General features: G+C 38.3%; 1 protein-coding gene across 9 annotated transcripts in view; it reads left to right on the top strand.

Moving 5' to 3' along the window:
* The window catches only part of SPAG9 (sperm associated antigen 9), a 119,437-nt gene that overhangs the window by 73,295 nt on the left and 25,228 nt on the right, over positions 1–20,914 (top strand). For 4 of the 9 annotated variants that reach the window (XM_037056875.1, XM_037056873.1, XM_037056879.1 and 1 more), the window contains 11 exons: positions 1,178–1,385; positions 1,919–2,018; positions 4,453–4,574; positions 11,839–11,896; positions 12,799–12,951; positions 13,427–13,478; positions 15,647–15,777; positions 17,609–17,665; positions 18,723–18,896; positions 19,953–20,082; positions 20,766–20,855. In XM_037056875.1, coding sequence (XP_036912770.1) covers positions 1,178–1,385; positions 1,919–2,018; positions 4,453–4,574; positions 11,839–11,896; positions 12,799–12,951; positions 13,427–13,478; positions 15,647–15,777; positions 17,609–17,665; positions 18,723–18,896; positions 19,953–20,082; positions 20,766–20,855 — 1,275 coding nt within the window. Of the gene's footprint in view, positions 1–1,177; positions 1,386–1,918; positions 2,019–4,452; positions 4,575–10,141; positions 10,154–11,370; positions 11,386–11,838; positions 11,897–12,798; positions 12,952–13,426; positions 13,479–15,646; positions 15,778–17,608; positions 17,666–18,722; positions 18,897–19,952; positions 20,083–20,765; positions 20,856–20,914 lie in introns of all 9 variants that reach the window. The other 5 variants (XM_037056874.1, XM_037056871.1, XM_037056876.1 and 2 more) reach the window with 2 other exon arrangements.

Genomic DNA, 20,914 nt, shown 5'->3' with positions numbered 1-20,914 from the left:
TCCCCATTTTTCGTTTTTGTTTTATTTGTTTGTCTTTTCTGTTACAAATGACAACTTGCATGCATCCCTGGTTATTTTTTAAATACACAGTTTTTCTAGTTTAACATACAAGCATTTTCCTGTGTCACTGAAAATTCATTTTAAGTATTACATACTAATGTGGATAAATCAGTTTATTTTTCTTTTGATGGATTAAGACTCAGATTTGGTTTTGGTAAATCGATCAGTATCTGTCATGGATATATGTTTCTTAAAATGATCATGGGCAACAACAAAATAATCAGTAGCCAACCAACTACTATTCAAGTCCAGGAACAACAGAAATTGTCAAATACTGAGAATAGCGAGGACTTAGTAGGATGAATGTATCTTCAACAAATGCTTGAGTTTGGTTTTATCCGTGTGTGAAAGCTCAAGCCCACCAGGAAAGCTAAGGTATTCAAGACCCTTAATGATAACTCCGTGCCGAGTGCAGTGCTCACATTCAGCTACTGTCTGCATTTCTCATGGCTGAAAAACAAAACCAACGCCCCTCCCCCCGCCCCCCTCCCAAACCTGGGAGTGGAACTGTGGCTCTGAAACTTGGAGGGAAGGGATGAAGAGGTCTCTGTTTGCACGGTAAATACCATTCCTTTGCGTAACCTTTGTTCTCATCTGGCAATTGATTTTATATTTGTTCCAGCCATCGCGGTGGTGGAATCTGTGCTGCATCAAAATGAATGACAGTAAATTAATATTGAGAGGAGGTAATAGAGATGAAATCATTTTCATGTTTGTAAAACTGAGAGTTTGGGTGATGAAGTTAAGTCCTCCAGATGTGGTTGCGTTCCTGTGTTTGCCGTCCGTCACAGCACACAACAGCGGTGCCGACTACAGTATGTCTTTGTCTAAGACATTTTATCAGTGACTCTTTTTTAAAAATGTGTATTAAATTCATTGACATATACGCTTTTGTGATACAAAACCTATGTGTGGCACCATGCGCCCTCCACCCTGGAGTTAAACCACCTTCTGACAGCATGTATCGGGCCCCCTCGCCGCGATCCCCCACAGTCACCCTTCAGTACTGTATTTCATAGAATTTTCTCTCAGCAGGTTTATTTCTTTAGCCATTTTAAAAGTGGTTTAAAATAAATTACTTACTTACAATTTTTTCTGTAATTATTTTTATTTGTAGGATGAACTTTCTGATGTCAGCCAAGGAGGGTCTAAAGCGACCACTCCAGCATCCACGGCCGCTTCTGACGTGGCAGCGCTTCCTGCTGACACTCCCTTGAGAGAAGACACTGAAGGGTTTGCGAAGGCTGCGGATGCGCCGAATCAGTCAGAGATAAGCAAGCACATTGAAGTACAGGTAGCCCAGGAGACTAGAAATGTGTCAACAGGTATGGAATCCTGGGTCTTTACTTATTAGCAAAGTATTCGATAAATCCAGATGATGTGGGTATGAGAAAATTCATCATTGGGGTGCTGGTGCTTTGGATCTATAAAATAAATAAGTAAATAATTGTGCTCAATTATAAGTAAGCTTAAAGAGGTGATGATTGAGTAGAGTTTTGGAGAGAAAGCTGTTGGGGGTTGGAAGGTTGGAGAGCCCGAAAGGTAGGAGGATTCTGTTTTTCTGCCCCTGCCTCAGATTGGTAGTCTTTGTCTTCAGTCCCTGTGTATTCCACTAAATAGGAATGAACACAGGGAGTTCTGGCCTAGGATACAGTAAAAACCTTGATTATTTATTAGCTTCTGATATTAATTGTTAATTGAATATATAACATGTCTTACACTGTTTCCTAGAATCCACTCTTCAAAAAAAATTTTATGATCAAATTATGTTTTTGCAACCACAGAAACAACAGAATTTTCATCTTAGGGATAGTATGTAATATACTCGTTATTTGTGTCACCTTGTCTCCTTTATTAGGCTCTGCGGAAAATGAGGAGAAGTCAGAAGTTCAAGCGATCATTGAATCTACTCCTGAGCTGGACATGGACAAAGATCTCAGTGGATATAAAGGCTCAAGGTGCTGTAAATGTCAGATTAAGATATTTTGTTCTTCTTTTCCCTCTCGCAGAAGTATACTATTGTTCTCTGGTCTCTCACCAGACACAATGCATTTAAATAAACGTCTTGCTGAAGAATTTTGGTATTTCTGTTTCTGAAACTGGACTTGCACATGGTTTAAATGTTTTATGAGATGTTGCCTTCCTGGCTGGTGTAGCTCAGTGGATTGAACGCGGGCCTGCGACTCAGACGATCGCGGTTTGATTCCCAGTCAGGGCACATGCCTGGGTTGCAGGCCAGTTCCCTGCAGGCCAGTTCCGAGCAGGGGACGCACAAAAGGCAACCACACATTGTTGTTTCTTCCCTGTCTCCTTCTCTTCCCCTCTAAAGATAAATAAATAAAGTCTTTAAAAAAAAAGAGAGATGTTGCCTTTGCAGACTCAGGTATTAGGAGCATGCCGAAGAACAGGGGGAAAAGGCAGCCACAGGATACCCCGTACATTCCGGAACTTCAGGACACGTAGAAGCATGAGTGGGGGGTTAACAATTTGAGCAAACTTTGTTCCCTCTCCAGATCAGGAAGAAGAGAATGTAATCCCTTCAGAAGTGTAATGGTCTCATTATTGGGAGAAATTGATCTCAGATTACGTGGGGAGGATGTTTCGGGGTGGGAAGAAAATGGTTATATATCATCTTAATTAAGGTCATTGAAATAGACTTATGTTCAAGGATGTCAAACAGGGGCTACTGCTTTTTCATTTCTTCTATAAATTTTATTCTTTAATTAATTAATAATGACCACTAAAAATGCATGTTCTTTGTTGATCACTGCTGGACAGTGTGCAGTATGCAGTCGTGGTTGAAAGCCTGAGCCTAGGGTAAGACTGTGCGGGTTCAAATCTGCATTGGATTTGAATCTGATTTGTAAAGTCATTTATAAAGTCATTCATCAAAGGACTTTATAATAATACCTCAGATAGTTGTGAGATGTAAATGAAACAGTGTATGTTAAATCACCGGCAAAGTGCCCAGTTCAGTACATGTTAGCTAACATTATCAACATCATTATTTTACATAATTTATTGTCTGATGTTCTGTGTCTGTTTTGTTCACACTTAATGACTTATTCTTTATTTCTTGCCGGTAACATTTAACCTTGGCTTCCATTATTCAGGGAGCTGTGCCGCAAGGAGGGAGGCCTGAGCCTTCCTGAGGATTGGACCTAGGCTTGTCTTCTGTCGCTTTCATCCGTCCTTGTGTTTTGTGTTCCCCCTTGCGTGCTCCTCTCTGCAGATTGCTGGTTCCCTCGTTCCTGGGCTTTGCAAGGATTTGGGCAGTTTACTGACATCCTCCCTAAACCCCGCTGGCTTGGGTGTCAGCTTTCTCTTGTCTGATAAACCAGTTTCTACTCTTTGCTCATCAGTTTTCCATCTTACAGAATTTTGTTCACATTTTGTCTGCTCTAATTTCTTTTTCTATTCCGTATGTCCTGTGGGTCCTTTTTAATTCCTTTACTGTGACTTCAGTTCAATTTTGAATTACTAGGTGAGAAATGACTATATTTGGTTCACCATGTTTAATTGGAAATCTTGCATAGATTCTTTTCGATTACTGTAACATTAGAGTACAAACATGCACGCATTTTCCCATTTGTCTCCTATAAACTCCTACAAAAAAGGATTACATTATACATACAGTTTTTCTATTTTTTAAAAAAATAGCTTTATATCGTGGATTTCTGTAGTTTTATAGAGCTCTATTCTGATGGTTTTAATTTTATATATGTCCATAACTTCATTTGCACCATAGTAACTCGGGTTGCTATAGTAGGTGTTGCAACTATAAAAATGCTGCTATGACCACCCTCTTGTGACAGGGTTTTTATAGGATGTTTTCTTGACATTGGATTCTTGGCTTGGTGGGTGTGGGTATTTGCATTTAAAAGAAAACTAAAACAGCCACACCAGTTTATAACCAGGCAACATTGAACATAGTAGTTAAGGTCATGGATTCTGAAGCCAGACTGCCTGTGTTTGAATTCTGCCTCTTTCATTCATTTGCTGGATGATTTCGGCAAATTTCTTAACCTCTTAGTTTCCTCTTCTGTAAAACTGGTGTAATAGCAGCACCTATTTTGTAGAATAGGTGCGAGACTTCACCGAAGTAACATATGTGAAGCACTTAGAGACTGCCTGGACCAGGGCAGAGTGGTGCTCTTAGCTGCCGTCCCGTGTGCTGGGGTCTCTCTCACTGCAGAGGCGTTGCTTCTTCGCTAGTTAGTTCTCTCTGTGGACTTGAATGGGGGCTTCTTGGGAAATCTTTTAAAATTACATTTTATGTTACTCGTAAGTTATAGGAAAAACTTTTGTGTGTAACTTAGCCTATTGTGTTCATTAGCACTTAAAAGTCTTTGTAGTGTTTGTTGATTTGGTTTTGTTATGTTTGTTGCACAGCACTCCCACCAAAGGCATAGAGAACAAAGCTTTTGATCGCAACACAGAATCTCTGTTTGAAGAACTGTCTTCAGCTGGCACGGGCCTAATTGGAGATGTGGATGAAGGAGCAGACTTACTAGGTATGATAGCTTATCTGAAAAAATATCATGCTGTTTTAAACATAGATTTTTTAATGGTTTAATTGAAAATTCCTTTACAATGTCCACAGCTGCTTAGTGGTGCAGTTATTGTACCTTTAGGTAATTAATGGGAATATATTTTTTGAGAACATGAAGGTTTTAAATGAAAGCATCTTTGCATATGGATATGCCTAAAATTGAATTGCACTTAATTTTGTATTTCAAATTCATAGAACACAACTTATAGAATGCTTGCTGTTTTTTGAGACAGTATTACACAGAAGGAACACAGTGGTGTGTGTATGTGTGTAGATGTATAGATTGGATAGTTAATTCCTGGCTCAAATAGGTTTCATTAAATTTTGTTGTCCTTACCCTGGCCAGTGTGGCTTGGTTGTTTGGAATGTTGTCCCATAAACCGAAGGGTTGTGGGTTTGATTCCCAGTCAGAACACATGCCTAGGTTGTGGGTTCGGCCCCTGGTAGGGACACTTGCAGGAGGCAACCGATGTCTGATTCTGTCTTTCCATCTCTCTCTCCTCCCCCCACCCCACCACATCCCTGCATCTCTCTCCCTTTACCCTCTCCCCTCCCTTTCCTTTCTCTCTGAAATTAAAAAAAAATTATGTTGACCTTAATTATATGTGAAATTAAATACTTGGTTTTTCTCAGATTTCACTGAGTATTCAGTTTCAGCTTTATGGGAAATGTAATAATTTTAGAATGTGTGTTACTGAAGAACACCTGCTTTGAAAAGAATAGTGCAGAGGCTGTTCTATTTATCTGGTGACCTCTGCCGGATAACTTAGCCTGTCTGGGCCTTGGTTCCATTGTGTATAAAAGGAAGAGGCTGGGCTCTGTTTCTGGAGTTGGGCAAACTCGAGCCTGTGGGCCAAATCCAGCTTACTTCCGTGTTATGAATAAACTTTTATTGGAACAATGTCACACTCATTTGTTTATTGTCTACAGTTGCTTCTGTACTACAGCAGAAGACTTACGTAATCCACAGCAGAGGTCATGTGGCTTCAAAGGCCTAAAAGATTCTCCATCCGACCCCGTAGAAAAAAAGGTTGTCAACTCCTATTCTAGGTCATCTCTGTAAGGGCCCTTTCGACAGTAGTACATGACTCTGACGCATGTCAAATAGCTTTGGTGTGCCTTTTCTTATAACTTAAGACCTCACAGAAATTGAAAACCTTATAGTATTTTAAAAAGTCTATGCCTCCATGTTAGTTACTGATTACCAGTTACGTCCTTAACAGTTTGAAGTATTCTTCTGAAGGAGACCTAAGTTCTGTATAAACAGAGCTTCCAGTCTATCTAGTAAGAGATCAAAAGTATACAAATAAATGTATTTTGTGTTAGACATGGACTCCCATTGTTGAAGTCTGAGAGAGGTAAAACGTTGGAATTGAGAGAGTTTGCATTTCCCAAGGAGGGCCAAAGGGTTAATTCATAAAGAGTACTCAATTTTTACAAAGAAGCAAAATATAACCAAAGACACTGAAATTGAGAAGAGGCTGACAGTGACCAGAGGGGAGAGGGGAGGGAATTTAAGGGGAAAAGGGTGAAGGGTTTGCAGGAACAATTATGAAGGACACATGGACAATAACTGGGGAGGCAGGGAGGGAAACAGGATGGAGGTAGGGAGGGCTGGGGTGTGGGACGTGGGGTCAGGGGGAAAAGGCAGAAAACTGTACTTGAACAACAATAAAAAATACTGAACTTTTGCATTTAAATTTATGCTTTAACTTTATTTAATATTAAATTATGTGTGAAAAGTTCCTTTAAGATTTGATTGGTTTAAGAAACCGACTCCCTGGCAAAATTGAGGGGCAGATGTAAAAAATGCTAGAAAGGAGAAGTTTTAAATGTTTAAATTTAGATTCAAACTTATACATAGTAAAATTCACTCTTTGGAGAGTATTTTGAGTTTTGACAATGCATAGAGTTGTATAACTACCACCAGAATCATATACGTCACCCCAAAAGTGTCCTTCCTGCTGCCCCATTGAATTTAACTGGAGTGAAGTACTTTTTAGTGTGGTTTCTACACTCTGCTGCCTCGCTGTCCAATATTGAGTAATCTAATTTTTGAATATGTTAGCCCACACTTCTCTTTTTGTAAAGAGTTAAGAAGTCACATAGTACTTAGAAATAATTGTAGTCTTTTAAATCAAGTATTTTTCTGAAAGCCTTCATCTTTGCTTTTATCCTTAAGATAAAAATTTAAGCATATAAATAGATTAAAAGCAAAATTAAAATACTGTGCTTTCCTTTCCACTTTGAAAAATAAGGAATAGACCGTAAACTACTATCTTTATTCTTTTGCAGATATTGATATATTTATTTCTAGAATGTTTCATATCAGAAGACTTTAAAATATTACAAGTGTAGCAGCTTATGCCTACATGAACACTTCCGGTCAATGCTAGTACATGAAATTTGCAAGGCAGTTATTTGTCCATGGCTTCCCTTCCGGGCAGTTCAGTGGCAGCGCCCAGGGTCTAATACTCACTAAGTGGAACGTAGCTAAACTAACCAAATAGTGTTCCAAGTTGCAGTAGTTGGACTTGGGCTGGTAAATAAGTACATGGCCCATTTCTATAACTCATTATTCATTTTTCTAACTGTATTATTATAAAACTTTTCTTGTTTAGGGATATAAAATTTTTGTGATCATTATTCACGTACTCAGTGCTTATATTGCTTTTTTCTGATTTTAATAATTTAAAAGAGGTGACCCCTCACAATTTGACCTTTATCTTGATTGGTGTCACATCCCCTGACTTTCTTATTTTTTGTTAACCTCTCTTTCCAGTCACTTTAGTTACTTATTCCCCATGGCCACATTCTGGAACTTAGAAATCATACTTTCATGCATCCTAATGTTGGGATTTTTCTTTCTCTTGATTATATTCTATATTTTCTACTTCTGCACCTTTGTTAACTTCTTCTTCTATCATTTAAACATGTTCAGGTCTTTACCATTTAAAAATAAAAGACTGCCCTGACTGGTGTAGCTTAGTGGGTTGCACATCATCCTGCAAACCAAAAGGTCACCAATCGATTCCCAGTCGGGGCACATGTCTGGGTTTTGGGCCAGGTCCCCAGTTGGGGGTGTGCAACAGGCAACCGATTGATATTTCTCTCTCTCTCTCTCCCTCCCTCTCTCTCTCCCTCACAAACAAACAAACAAACAAATAAATAAATAAAGTAAATGGGGCGGGGGGAAGCTGCCCTCCTCTGGCTTCAGTAGTTACACACCCTATCACTCACTCTTCTCCCATTTCTTGTCACACTTTTTTGCAGCAATACCATTGAGTGTCTGTTATGTGCTTGGTACAACTCCAGATGCTGTGATACATCAGTGAACAAAACAGGCCCTGGCTGGTGTGGTTCAGTGGATTGAGAGCCGGCCTGTGAACCAAAAAGGTCGCTGGTTCAATCCCAGTCGGGGCACATGCCTGGGTTGCAGGCCAGGTCCCTGGTTGTGGGCATGTGAGATGCAACCAATCGATGTATCACTCACACGTTGATGTTTCTCTCCCGCTCTTTCTTCCTCCCTTCCCCTTCTCTTAAATACATAAAATCTCTTTAAAAAGCAGTATCAATAGTTTCTTTAAAAAAAGAAAAGGCTTCTTAGAAGTGTGGCTACTTTTAAATGGCAGGGTTTCCCAAGTGCGGTCTGAGTGTTCTACGCTACACTCGCCGTGCCTGAAACAGCCTTCTGTGTGCTGTATCCAACGGGTCCTTCGTCATTTCACATGACTTCTCAAATACCGTTTGCCTTTAAAACTGTCTTTGCTGGGTTTTGTGATATCAGACTTTCCTGCATTCTTTTCTTCCTCTGACTATTCCTTTTTAGGGGGCTTTGCAGGCTCCTCTCCTCTACCCATCTTTCAGACACCAATGTTCTTGTCTCAAGGCTGCTTCTTTGGGAGAATTATTTGCTCTTGTTGTTTCATGGCTTTCATGTCTAATTGTTCCAAAGTTTTAATCTCCATTCAAGATCTTTTTCTAGAGTCCCAGACCATCACTTTCAAACAGCCCATAGACAGCTCTTAAAATGAGCTCTAGAGCTTTCTACTTGGTATGTCTAAAATTCAGTTCATCATCATCTTTATTGTTCTGTCCCCTAAGGTTCTTCCTGTACCAGCTTGTAGTAACTCAGTGAATGAATGCCCTCACTGTCCACTCAGTTCTTCAGTCTAAATCTCTCCTTTTTTCCTCACAACCAATCACAAAGAACTATTTGCTCCCTTTCTTTCTTTTATTTTATTTTATTTTTATTTAATTATTGTTCAAGTACAGTTTTCTGTCTTATATTCCCAGCCCTGCCCACCGCCCCCAGTGCTCCCCACCTCCCTGCTCCCTTTCTTTAAAACACACACACACCGTATTTTTGGACTATTGATGCACCCCCTCCCCAGTTTGGGAGAAATAATGGTTGTTAATACTGTTGCTGAGTTCTGTTTACATTTATATTGGTGAAATATTATGTTATTTATGTTATTAAATATTTTACCACATTTTTTGCTTCAAAATTTTTTTCCTTATTTTTCTTCTCTAAAACAGAGGTGTGTGTCTTATAGTGCAAAAAATACAATATATCTACCTCCGTCTTGCCTCTGCCTAAATGGCCCATCCTCCTCTGGGAATACTGTCCTTATCCCCTACTTAAGGCTTAGTTGTCCCTGAAATGTATTTCCATAGCACTGCATTTTGTTTATTATGCCACTCTTCATACTTAACTGTAATTTTTTATGTGCCTATCTCCTTGAATAGACTATATGTGACCAAGACAACTGTGTCTTTTGCTCAGTATTGAGTCTTCAGTACGTTGCACAGCAACTCAGTGAATGAATTCCTACATAGTTCTACTAGTTTTGTTTCACCTATGAATCTGTGAACCTTTTGAAATTAAAACTCCTTTTCTGGAGAATTTGTGAGAGATCAGTATACTTTTGGAAAAATGCCCACATAGAACTAGATAAAATTTTGTGTACTTTCTCGAGAGATTAACAGATAATGCGGAAGCCCATGCATGAGCTAACTTGAGACTGAAAGCTAAAATCCAAATGAGGTATCTATGATTTTGAAAACTGTCAGGCAGTTTTTTTACTTGTTTTAATGGTAGTTTCCAGATGTATTAGACCTAACTTTATGCTTGGTTGAAGTCTTGAATAGAAATGGGGCCACTTCAAGTTGTTTTTCTTTTGGTTACAAATTAGTGTTTATTGAAGTGAAATAAATATTTCACTTTTTTAAAGTGAAAATTTTGGACAATTCTTTTGATATATTAAATTTATTAACTAAATTTTTAAGAGAATTTTCATTGGGAGTATATAAACTTTAGAAACTACATTATAGGATATGATTCCCATATATCTCAATTTTTTATATTTAAAATATGTATACTTTATTGTGTTTAGTTAATGGTTTCTGCACATCTTTTCAATTTTAGTGTCTCCTCTCTCTCATTTTGAAATAAATGAGTGTAGATTTTGCTTTCCGAAAATGATCTAATTGAGATTCTTTCATTTTACTCTTGGGCTGCTTACCCAGGGGAATATTCTGGTGTGTATGCTTTTAAACACTTTAGTATGCTGCTTTCTAAGCTAGGTGTTCTTGGCTGCTGTCCTCATTTAATGCTTTCCCATCATTTTTTTTCTGCTTAGCTATTTTTTTGTGCTTTGCGTATATTTTCAGCTTTTATGCTTATCTCCCTATACGCTTGAGAATTTATAGCAAATGTACTCATATATATAAACTTTTAAAAACAAATCTAAACTTCATTTCTTCTGATTCTATAGCTTTATTGAAAAGCTAACATTAGTGTTTAAAGCAAATATTTCAGCATATCTTGCTAAATTTTATTTTAGGATTGGAATATGGAAACTTTTTAAGTTTCTTTATCTTTGGTTTTGGAGAATATAGAGATCATTAAGCACTGTTTTTAATATTTAATTCTTGATGGTAGAAGTATCTAATCTTTGACAATATTTCAGGTAATTACAGTATGGACAAAATATGAGTCCATATGTGAGAATTGAATTTTTAGCATTCCTATTTGAAATATTTGAAACATTTTAAGTATTACCTTTTTTTAAAATAAGGGGATATGTTAGCTCCTTTACGTAGTCTTCTTTAGAAATATTTTTTCCTGTTTAGCTGGTCATGAATATTACTTATTCCATTGTATGTGATTTTCTAACATTAGCTTAGGTTTAAGTGAGCTAAACTTATTATGGTCTTGGTTTTGTTTTTCTTTGCCTTCTTTGTTTTTGAAACTTTTTGATATATATTTCCTAGTGTGTTCTTTTATTTCTTCTGTTTCTTAGGAGGAATAAGTTAAGTAGCTTTCTTCTCCCTAAAGATCATTACACTTGATCTTGCATTGAATGCTCTACCTGCCTACTTTATAGTGCTCATTAAATTGTTAAACACAGTTCTGTAAAGTGACAACTGAACATTATCATTTCAGATGTGACACTTTGAAGGAAACTTATTGATCTGGGGTTTTCAATCTCATTATATTCAATTTTATTATGCAAAAGAATTGGTATAGCATTTTTTAGGTGTAAGCTATCAGAGCATCCTTATGAATGAAGGAAATCATTGTAATATCTGTCTTATGCACATCATTATGCATTAAGTCATAGCATTGTGATTCCAGATGTTTTTCATATCATGCATAAAACTTTACAGATTAATGATCTATTTTCATGCTGTTTCTTACATAAAACATTTCTTGTTCTTTGTTTTTGCTTTACATGGAATGCATGGGCTTTAAGACCATAATTTCTTTGGTAAGGTTTCATCTGCATTGGGGTTTCGTCTTTCTCTGGCCCTGTTTCTGCCAATTCTCTATGAATAAGGCCTACTTTTTAGGGAAAAACCTAAAATACCAGCCTGTGATTTGGAAATGATTTCTGATCCATATTAATGCTGTTCCCTCTTTCCCCAAAATGCTGTTACATTTTGGAATATTTGGCAGAAAAGTCTTAATCCTTTTGAAATACTCTGAGAAAATAGAGACTAACTATTATAAAGCATTGGCTAACAAAATCTATAGCTTTGTTTTGTGATGGAAAACTATAATTTTATAATCCACTCAAGTAGTTATATCAAATGGAATTATAGACAAAATGAGATTAGTAAAGGAGATACAATATAAAATCAAATTTACAACTATAGCTTATAAACTGATTTAATTTTTGATAAATTTATTTTCAAAGTTTTTGTCCCTTTTCTTTTGCTAGGCATGGGTCGTGAAGTTGAGAATCTTATATTAGAAAATACACAACTGTTGGAAACCAAGTAAGTACATATAAAATTTTACTAATGAAGAAAACATACTGAGTTTTCTTCTTGTCTGAGTCACTGACACTTCTTCAATTCAGCACAGCACTAATGCGGTCTCACTACTCCATCTTTTCCCCTTTTTCTGTGTGCGGGCTTGTGCATGTCCACACACATACACAGACAAGCAAATAGGTCACAGGACCTAATTTCTCAGTTGAATAGTTTTCATTGCTCATTTGTGTGCAGATATTCATTCCACTTTATAAGTATTAATGTTCTGGATGTATCCTGTGAGTGTTTTGCTCTTTCCTGAGGATATCTGTCTTCTTACCTCTTTTCCTATAGTTTCTTTTATTTCTGCATAACATTTTGCCCTATACCCAGCCCACCTCTTCAGAGTTCCCCAATATAGTTGTAGGTTCCTAGGTATAATAGTGTGGTCTTAGGCCCTCAAACACAGTGGAGTCTTGTTTAGTGGGATAAGTTCTGTCATGTGGAAAACATCAGGACCTACCATTAACTTGTTGTTTTGGAACAACTTTGAAACATTTGTGTACATCTGAAACAGAATGTGTCTATGAGGTCGTGTGCCCACTGTACCCAAAAGAAATTAGATCTTAGGTTTTTTTCTAGGTCAGACATTTTTCTTGTTAATTATTAAAGTTAAATGTAAGAATTAATTTTACTTCATTGATTAGGTGATATCTTCAGAATTTATTAACAGTAGAACTCATGGATGCAATCAGACAGTTGATTTGTTTCTTTTTAACTTTATCTACAAATAACATCAGGTAGAATGCCTTTGAAGTATTCAGTTATTCAGCTTTATGATTGTTTATTTAGTCCACAAGAGAATAACCTGAGAGATGGAAAGAATATTTATTTGTAATGATGCCCTTGAAATATGTGTTTCTTAGAAATGCTTTGAATGTAGTGAAGAATGATTTGATAGCAAAAGTGGATGAACTGACCTGTGAGAAGGATGTGCTGCAGGGGGAGCTGGAGGCCGTGAAGCAGGCCAAACTGAAGTTGGAGGAGAAGAACAAAGAATTGGAGGAAGAGCTGAGGAAGTAAGTCTCCACTGCGCTGCTCCAAACCTGTCCTTGCCGGTGGGCCTCCGGGGGTGCCAGGGTCACCCTGAGACTGCTGCTGTCAGCTCTCTCGACCCAAGAAGGGCCGAACGCGGCCTGGGGTGGGCTCAAGGGCCCGTCCGATGGCCTCTGCTGTGAACACGCCTCTCCATTTACTGAGTATCAGCATCTTTTGTGTTTGTCATGATGCAAAAAAAGGTAGAAGAACTGTTCAAATATTGCTAATGAGGAAATTAGAAGCATTTGGTTTTCTTTCACCCAGCCATCTTTAATACCAGTTTTCTTTTGTTTTGTTTTTTTCCTAGGACAGTGCTATGATTTTCCCAGTACATTCTCCTAAATCAAGGCAGCTAAATAATCATTTAGTGGTGGTTAAATTTTCTTATCTACTCTTTCATTCTTTGAAAAGATGAACTCAACTCATATAACACGTTTTGTTTTTTCTCCCCACTAGAGCTCGTGCAGAAGCTGAAGATGCAAGGCAGAAAGCAAAAGATGATGATGATGTAGGTTTATGGTTTTGGACTCATTTTCTTGCCTTATGATATTTTGATTTGGGGGCTGAAGTCTTGTTAATTAAGCTTTGGATAAAATATTATAAAGATTTTTTTTTAAGTCAGAAGTAACATTTGTGGCAGGAATAGGATAGCCTATGCTCCCCGTGGTATTTGAATGCAGAGGCGCTCTCAGCGCATCTCCTGCGAAGTGCTTGTTTCCCCCCGGGGCTCTGCTCTGAGCACATTCACGCACTCGGGCCAACTGGGACATTTTTCAGTTTTTTTATTTTTGTTTGGCTACATATTTTGACTTAGAAATATAAAAGCTAAATAACACAAATCACTTAACAGCATTAAATATAAAAAGATGAACTCTAGCATGTAATACTAGGCCACTAGCACATAATGTTGTCAGCATATTTAAATACAAAAGAATAAATGCAGTGGTACCTCAGAACTCACCATTCATTCATTCTAAACTTGAGGCGAGTGCCCAGCAGTGAAGCATTTTCTCTTGCAGGGTGGCATTGTGGCTCACAGAACCTTTAGCAAGTGCCATGAGTCCCCAAGCAAGCGCCAAGTGCTGAGACTTTCTTTCCTATCAGAATGCATTGAGTACCGGGTTTGATGGGCTCTGAAGCTGATGATTGCCACAGTGTGACTGTGTGAGCTAATTGCCAGTATTGTTAGCATACCGGCGCTTCTTTTGGTAGCTAACTTATCTTTCCTATAACGGGTGTTTGCTACGTAAGCGTCAGTCTTGAGGTGTATTGGTACTGGACAGAGTGATTAATTGGTACCCCTTCAATCTCTTACTTGTTTTTAATGTAATATTTGATGTATAAAAATAAATATGTAATATAACTAAGTTATGAATAGTAACATTATAGTAAATTAGCATTATAAATCCACTGTCCAGCCTGAGAAATAGAACATTTTCAAACATTGAAACTGCCTTGTGCTTCTCCCCTCCAGAGGAATCTGCTGTCCTGTGTTTATCATTTTCTCACCTTAGATAAGAATAATTTTGTCATACCATATATATGTATGATACAAAGTATGGTTTAATTTTCATTGTTTTTGCTTTTTATACTGTATTTAGTCTGGAATACCTGTGTCTTTTACTCACTATTAGGTTTTTGATACGCACCTGTGTTGTAGTTAGTACAGGTCACTCACATTCATTGCCTTATCATGTATCCCATTATATGAATGTACTACAGTGTACGTATCTTTTCCTGTTAGCGAATGCGTTGGTTGTTTTCAGCTCTTTGCTTCTGCATACAGCGCTGTCTGTATAAACATTGCAACACAAGTCTCCCGGGTGTTCCCAGACCTAGTACTGGGATTTCTGTAGTGCACACTCCTTTAATCCTTTGTTGTTTGACTTTTGTTTAAAGGAGAGGCCAAGTTCTGTGGCAGGACAAAGGACCAGTCTGCTCTGAGCCTCTTTCTTACTGTCCCAAGCCTTTCAGCTTTGATCCAAAATGTGCACTTTACTTGGCAAAGCAAAAGCGTTCCTGGTAATCTACTGTCGTCCTTTAGAAATCAGCAGTAGAAGGAGGTTGACTTGAGCGTGCCTTTTTGGGGTTTCACCGCACTCTCATCACTTATTCTTCCTAACAAGAAATCTTTACTACCTTGTCTTCATGTTGTATTTCTGTTGGTGTTGCAGTGACTCTTAGAGTTAGGTACCTTGGTAACTGGCCAATAAATTCATGCTCAACGCTGGCCTTGGGGCAAATGGATCTATGGCTTGAGATAAATGAACCCCTTTTGAAAGTGACTGGTAACTAATATCTGAATGACTAGAGTTGTTATAGGACATGAATTTAAAATAATATTGTTAGAGCAACATTTCCAGGTAAGCATATTAAATGTATATAGGAAATAGTGAACTTTTGGTTTTAGTTCAAAATCTGCACTGCTCTTTATATTTCTCTTTATGTCAAATATCTGTATTTATAATCAGAAATTAAATTGTCTGCCTTCTTTTGGTCATAATTAATTATTTAAATCTCTCTCAATTTTATTTTTATAAGGTCATTGTTAAGTGGTCCAGTACATTAAAACTTAAGGGATGTTTAAAACCTTAAAGATTTTGCTTAAGTCCGAGTAACACCAAAACAGATATGGGCTCCCAGAGTGATTGATCTGCAGTCTTCTTTTCATCACAGAGCGACATTCCCACAGCGCAGAGGAAGCGGTTTACTAGAGTAGAAATGGCCCGCGTTCTAATGGAGAGAAACCAGTACAAAGAGAGGCTGATGGAGCTTCAGGAAGCTGTTCGATGGACAGAGATGATTCGGTTTGTATGAGGAGCACCTCTGGTGTTTTTCTGATACTGTTTCCTAGTTTTCAGTGTTTCTTCATTCAGATTGAGAGTCCTGCCTTTGGGGATCCAAGCCCCTTGCTCTGTTTCCTCAGAGAGACTTTGTAAAGTAACACTTGGAATTAGTAACAGATTGCAATCAAAGTGGGTACCTTTGGGGCCAGTAAAGGGCTCTTGGAGAATGCTCCCACAACCTCTAAATTCGTTATTACGCAGGAATGATGTTCATTTTTCAGAAGACAACTGACACTACTTTTGCAATAATATCAGGAAAATACAGGAATTTCATATGCCACATAGGAAACAATCATTTTTTACTCAGTGTCTTCCTGTAAAATGCTCTTGCTGGACTTCCCCTCCCTTTCTGACTATTCATGCAGAATCCCACTTCCATTGAGATCTTTGTCAGTTAGATCTTAAGTCCTACCTCCAACACTGCTAGACTCTGAGGGTCAGAGTCTAGGTAAACAGCTCATGAAAAATTTGAAAACTAGTTAACCCCTCATTTGTCCATGTTTTTGAGTTTGGACTGTCACTTCAGATTTACTAGTAAAATCTGTACTGGTTTCTCTGTACTGTTGTACACACACACAGATTCTTTTACAGTTCACGAACATGTCTTCTAACCTCCAGCAGTTTCTTCCTAATGATCACATCAGTTTAGCAGTGTATATCTTTTTTACCAACGTTATGCTAGAATTCTGTAGAGTATGTACAGTTTGCTAAAATTATAGTTGTGTATAGCTACCAAGAAGAAAGGAGATTAGTATTCTAATCTTTATTTGTTAGACAAAAAAAACGAATGTCTAAGAAATGTGTTTTTAACTCCAGCATTTAATGGATAGTAAATAAATAATGAATAAATAGTTTAAAAACTGAGGCGTATAGGTAGGCCCCACTTTTTATTGCTATTTTTCATTCTAGCAGCCAAGTGGTAGTCAATAAGTGAAAATAAATGGTAGCATATCTTTAACCCTTTCCATTGAATTAAAAGATGTTGTGATTCAGTCTTTTTTTAAAAAGTGAAAGGAGGGTTCTCACAGTGGTGGCAGAGTCTTATCATCTCTCCGGATCAGTTTGGGGTGCCTTGTTTTCTGAAATTTTGTGGAATTACCTGTCAGTCTAGTTTATCCCCTTCTCTGGTCATTTTTTCAGTGATGGAAAAGTTTTAGTCCCATGAGAAATGACCCGAACAGTAAAATTATAAGCTACTTTGTGAGAGCTGGGAATATAGGTGATACAGACCTTTACGCAAAGATAGGGATTTACCAGGCCATATGTTGATGAAAAGGAGAGAGGTAGAGCTCGCTCTTCAATAAAAAAATTTAAATATTAACATTCAGCACTGGCTGGTGTGGCTCAGTGCAGGCCTGTGAACTGAAAAGTCCCTGGTTCGATTCCCAGTCAGGGCACGTGCCTGGGTTGCTGGCCAGGTCCGCAGTAGGGGGCATGTGAGAGGCAGCTAATTGATGTCTCTCTCGAACATCAATGTTTTCCTCTCCTCCTCCCTTCGCCCCTCTCTAAAAGTAAATAAATAAAATCTTTATAAAGAAAATTAACATTGAGGCATGTGGGCTATCTGCCCAGCACAGGTAACCATCTTCTCTCTATCACATTGAGCTCTTTGCGGGAAAGATGTTGGTTTAGTTGCAGCCTCTGCGGACTGACTGATGCCGTAGGTCAGAGTAATAATTTAGTAAATTCAATTGTTGACACTCCTTGTATCCCATGAATTTCATTGGTCCTTGCTTCTTAGAAAGCTAGAACACCTCACTGATAAGACATTTTGTTTCTTTTTCTTATGTAGAGCATCAAGAGAAAATCCAGCCATGCAGGAAAAAAAAAGGTCAAGCATCTGGCAGTTGTAAGTACCTTAAAGCACATGAAGACATTAGATGGCCTTGATTTATAGTCAGAGTTTATTGTCAAGAATGATTTGATACCTCCCCACTTCCTCAGTTCCCCATCCTCCCTCCCTCTCTTTCTTAAGTTTGGGATGTAGAGCTAAACCCAACCTTTTCTTTTCTGATATGTAGCGTGCCGGCTCGGTAAGGCTGTTCTTGAGGACAGACATAATGCTGTCGTAAGCTGCATCCTTTTGGTTATGCATTCGATGGAATCCTCTGATAAGTTCAATAAAATACTGCGGAGTTGTTCATAGAGTTGATAATTACCTGGATCCCTGCTACTAAGGACTTACTCACTGGTTGTGTGATTGTAAAGAACTTTACAAAGCGAAGTTTAGAGATGCGGTGGTTGTGGGGTTTGAGTAGTGTGTGTGTGTGTGTGTGTCGGTTTTGGACTTGAACTGTGTTCATGCCGGAAGTATGTGTGTTAAGTGTGAACACCTACCACCCCTTTTGGTGAATTTATTATTTAATAGAAGTATTAATTATTTTTTTGAGTGAGTGTGAAAATATTTAAATTTATTTTAATAAGAAAATGTGTAAGATGTGTGTTACAGTGGTAATGTGTGTTCTTGTACTTTACTGTAACTGTTTTTAGAACTGATGCACTCGCCTTCTGTTTAAACCATGCAGTCAAAACCTTGCTGTTTAACACTACTCTTAATGTGACACCAAGTAGGAGCTAGCTAAAGGACCCATATTCATGTATTTCTTCCTTACGAGACTTTCTGGTGCTTCAGAGCTGCTTCCTTTCATTATGGGAATTGCTCATTAAAGAACAGGGGTCCTCCGCCAAGCAATGGTTTCTGTTTCCTGAATGTCTGCTTTTGGCTGCATTTGGCTGTGAGTTACTGCTAAGGCTGCACTGTGTGACTACAAAAAAAATTTTTTTGCCGGTTTCTAACTCAGTTGCCTTGTAAAAGACACTCGGAATTTATGGGAAATTATGGACTGTTCTTTATAGCGCATGTAATGCGTGCACAGACATACACACATTCCCTCTTTTCTTTTTAGTTTTAGCCGACTTTTCAGCTCCTCAAGTAACACTACTAAGAAACCTGAACCACCTGTCAATCTGAAGTATAATGCACCCACCTCTCATGTTACTCCTTCTGTCAAGAAAAGAAGCAGCACCTTATCTCAGCTCCCTGGGGATAAGTCCAAAGCCTTCGACTTCCTTAGCGAAGAGTAAGTACTTTCCAGACTAGTGCTTATGCCCTCAGTCAGGTAACAGTTCGGAATATTCCTGTCACTTACCACATCAGCTATAAGTGTTAACCTGTACGTAAACTATTTCTGTAACTTGGCTATCTTAAGTAAATTATTTGTAGTCTCTACCTTTTAGGAAAATTGTATTTCAGTTTTCATGAAGAGAAGGGATTTTTTAAAATGTGTCTCTTTTGCTGCTATGACATTGATAAATATTAATAGAAATATTAAAGGCTTATATAAACTGTTATCCTAAAGCTTTGAATATATCCTTTGGTGTCAGAAGGACTTGGTTTTTTATCCTGACTGCTTCTCATCAGGTGCGTGAACTTGGTACCTGAACCTCTCAGAGCCCCAGCTTTCCTGCCAATCAATGAGTGTGATGACCTGCCTCAGAGGAGTTAGGGTTGCATTACAGAGTACCTGTGAAGTGTCTGGCACAGGGACAGATTGTGAACTGTCAGAAACAGAGCGAGTCACATTGCAAAAATATTAATGGCCCAGAAAAAGATAAATTATTTTCACAGTATTTTACTTCATAGCTCTATAGCTTACTAAGTCCATTTGCATGTTTGTCTTCTGAAACAAGTTCATGGGATCCAAGGGTTAACCTGTATTACCTTCCTAGGAAGATACTGATTTATTGGTCTTATTTAGTGGTCTTTGGTACTTCTAGCACATTTCCTGACATTAGAAAATTCTAAATATATATTTTTTGAATGACCAAAAACAGAAAATAAAAAGGAAGAAGCAAAAATATTTAAGAATTTTTTTCTTTCATATAGCCAGAATCTGAAACCTGATAGAAATGTGATGGCTGACTCCATATAATAGGCTGCTTACTAACCTGTTAGAAGTTGGATACTGGATTCACTGCATAACTAAGACCAGCTTTGGTATAACACTTTAAGGGGGAGTCTTAGTCTGATGTCAACTAATCTGAAGTCATGTAATTTTTATGTTGTTACTTTTGCTGTTTTAAGGGAAGAGCTGTTGTTATAGTTGGTGTAAAAAGGAAATTCCTTTCCCTTTTAGAACTGAAGCTAGTTTAGCGTCACGCAGAGAGCAGAAGAGAGAGCAGTACCGCCAGGTAAAGGCGCATGTTCAGAAGGAAGATGGTAGAGTGCAGGCTTTTGGCTGGAGCCTGCCTCAGAAGTACAAACAGGTAATGTGTGAACATGGTCAGGGCGTCTAGTGGGACACGCAGGGGGACAGGAGTGTGGCTGGGCCTGAAGGGATCGAAAGTCACACTCCACACCCACTCATTTCCCGCTAAACGGAACTGTTGATGGAAGTGGGTTTCAGGCTATTGTCCGCAGTTCCAGAGCCCAAAAGAAATCCCTGAGTCTGGAGGGGTCACCAGGAGGTGGCCAAGTGCGTGGAACTTGAAGTATCCAGCTCTGTTTTAATATTTGAAGACTTCATTTTCTAAAAAATGATTTATGTAAAATATATGTAAAAATTATGTAAAAACTGTGGACTTAATACTCAGTTTAGGTCTTCAGGAACTTCACCTGTTTATTCCACGTTCTCCGTTACTGAAAGACTCAGTGGTGCATCCATTAATTCTGTCCCTCTCTCCCTCCCCTGCCACTCTCCTGCCACACGCACACACCCTCCCACTCCCACTCCCACACATGTGACTGTCTCTGAGATCTCGTAGCATCTTGTTATTTTCTCTAACTGCTTCTTGATTTTCTCATTTTTCAAGTAAGGATGACAGAATGAACTTGAACTTGATTTCAGAGAGGAAACATGCAGTGGTAGTGCTTGCCCACATCTCAGCCCTTCTGTTGGGTTCACTTTGGATGAAGCAACCATGTGGCTTTCTCCCCCCCCAATCATTAGGTAACCAACGGTCAAGGGGAAAATAAAATGAAAAATCTCCCTGTGCCTGTCTATCTCAGACCTCTAGATGAAAAAGATACATCAATGAAGGTAAATTTATTTTGAAGTTAAAGGAGTTACTTCCTAAAATCTGGGTGGACTTTTTTTGT

The sequence above is a fragment of the Sturnira hondurensis genome, unplaced genomic scaffold (assembly GCF_014824575.4).
Source record: "Sturnira hondurensis isolate 20B ecotype Veracruz unplaced genomic scaffold, ASM1482457v3 Scaffold0009182, whole genome shotgun sequence".
Taxonomy (NCBI): domain Eukaryota; kingdom Metazoa; phylum Chordata; class Mammalia; order Chiroptera; family Phyllostomidae; genus Sturnira; species Sturnira hondurensis.
This window is presented reverse-complemented; position numbering and strand designations above follow the sequence as displayed.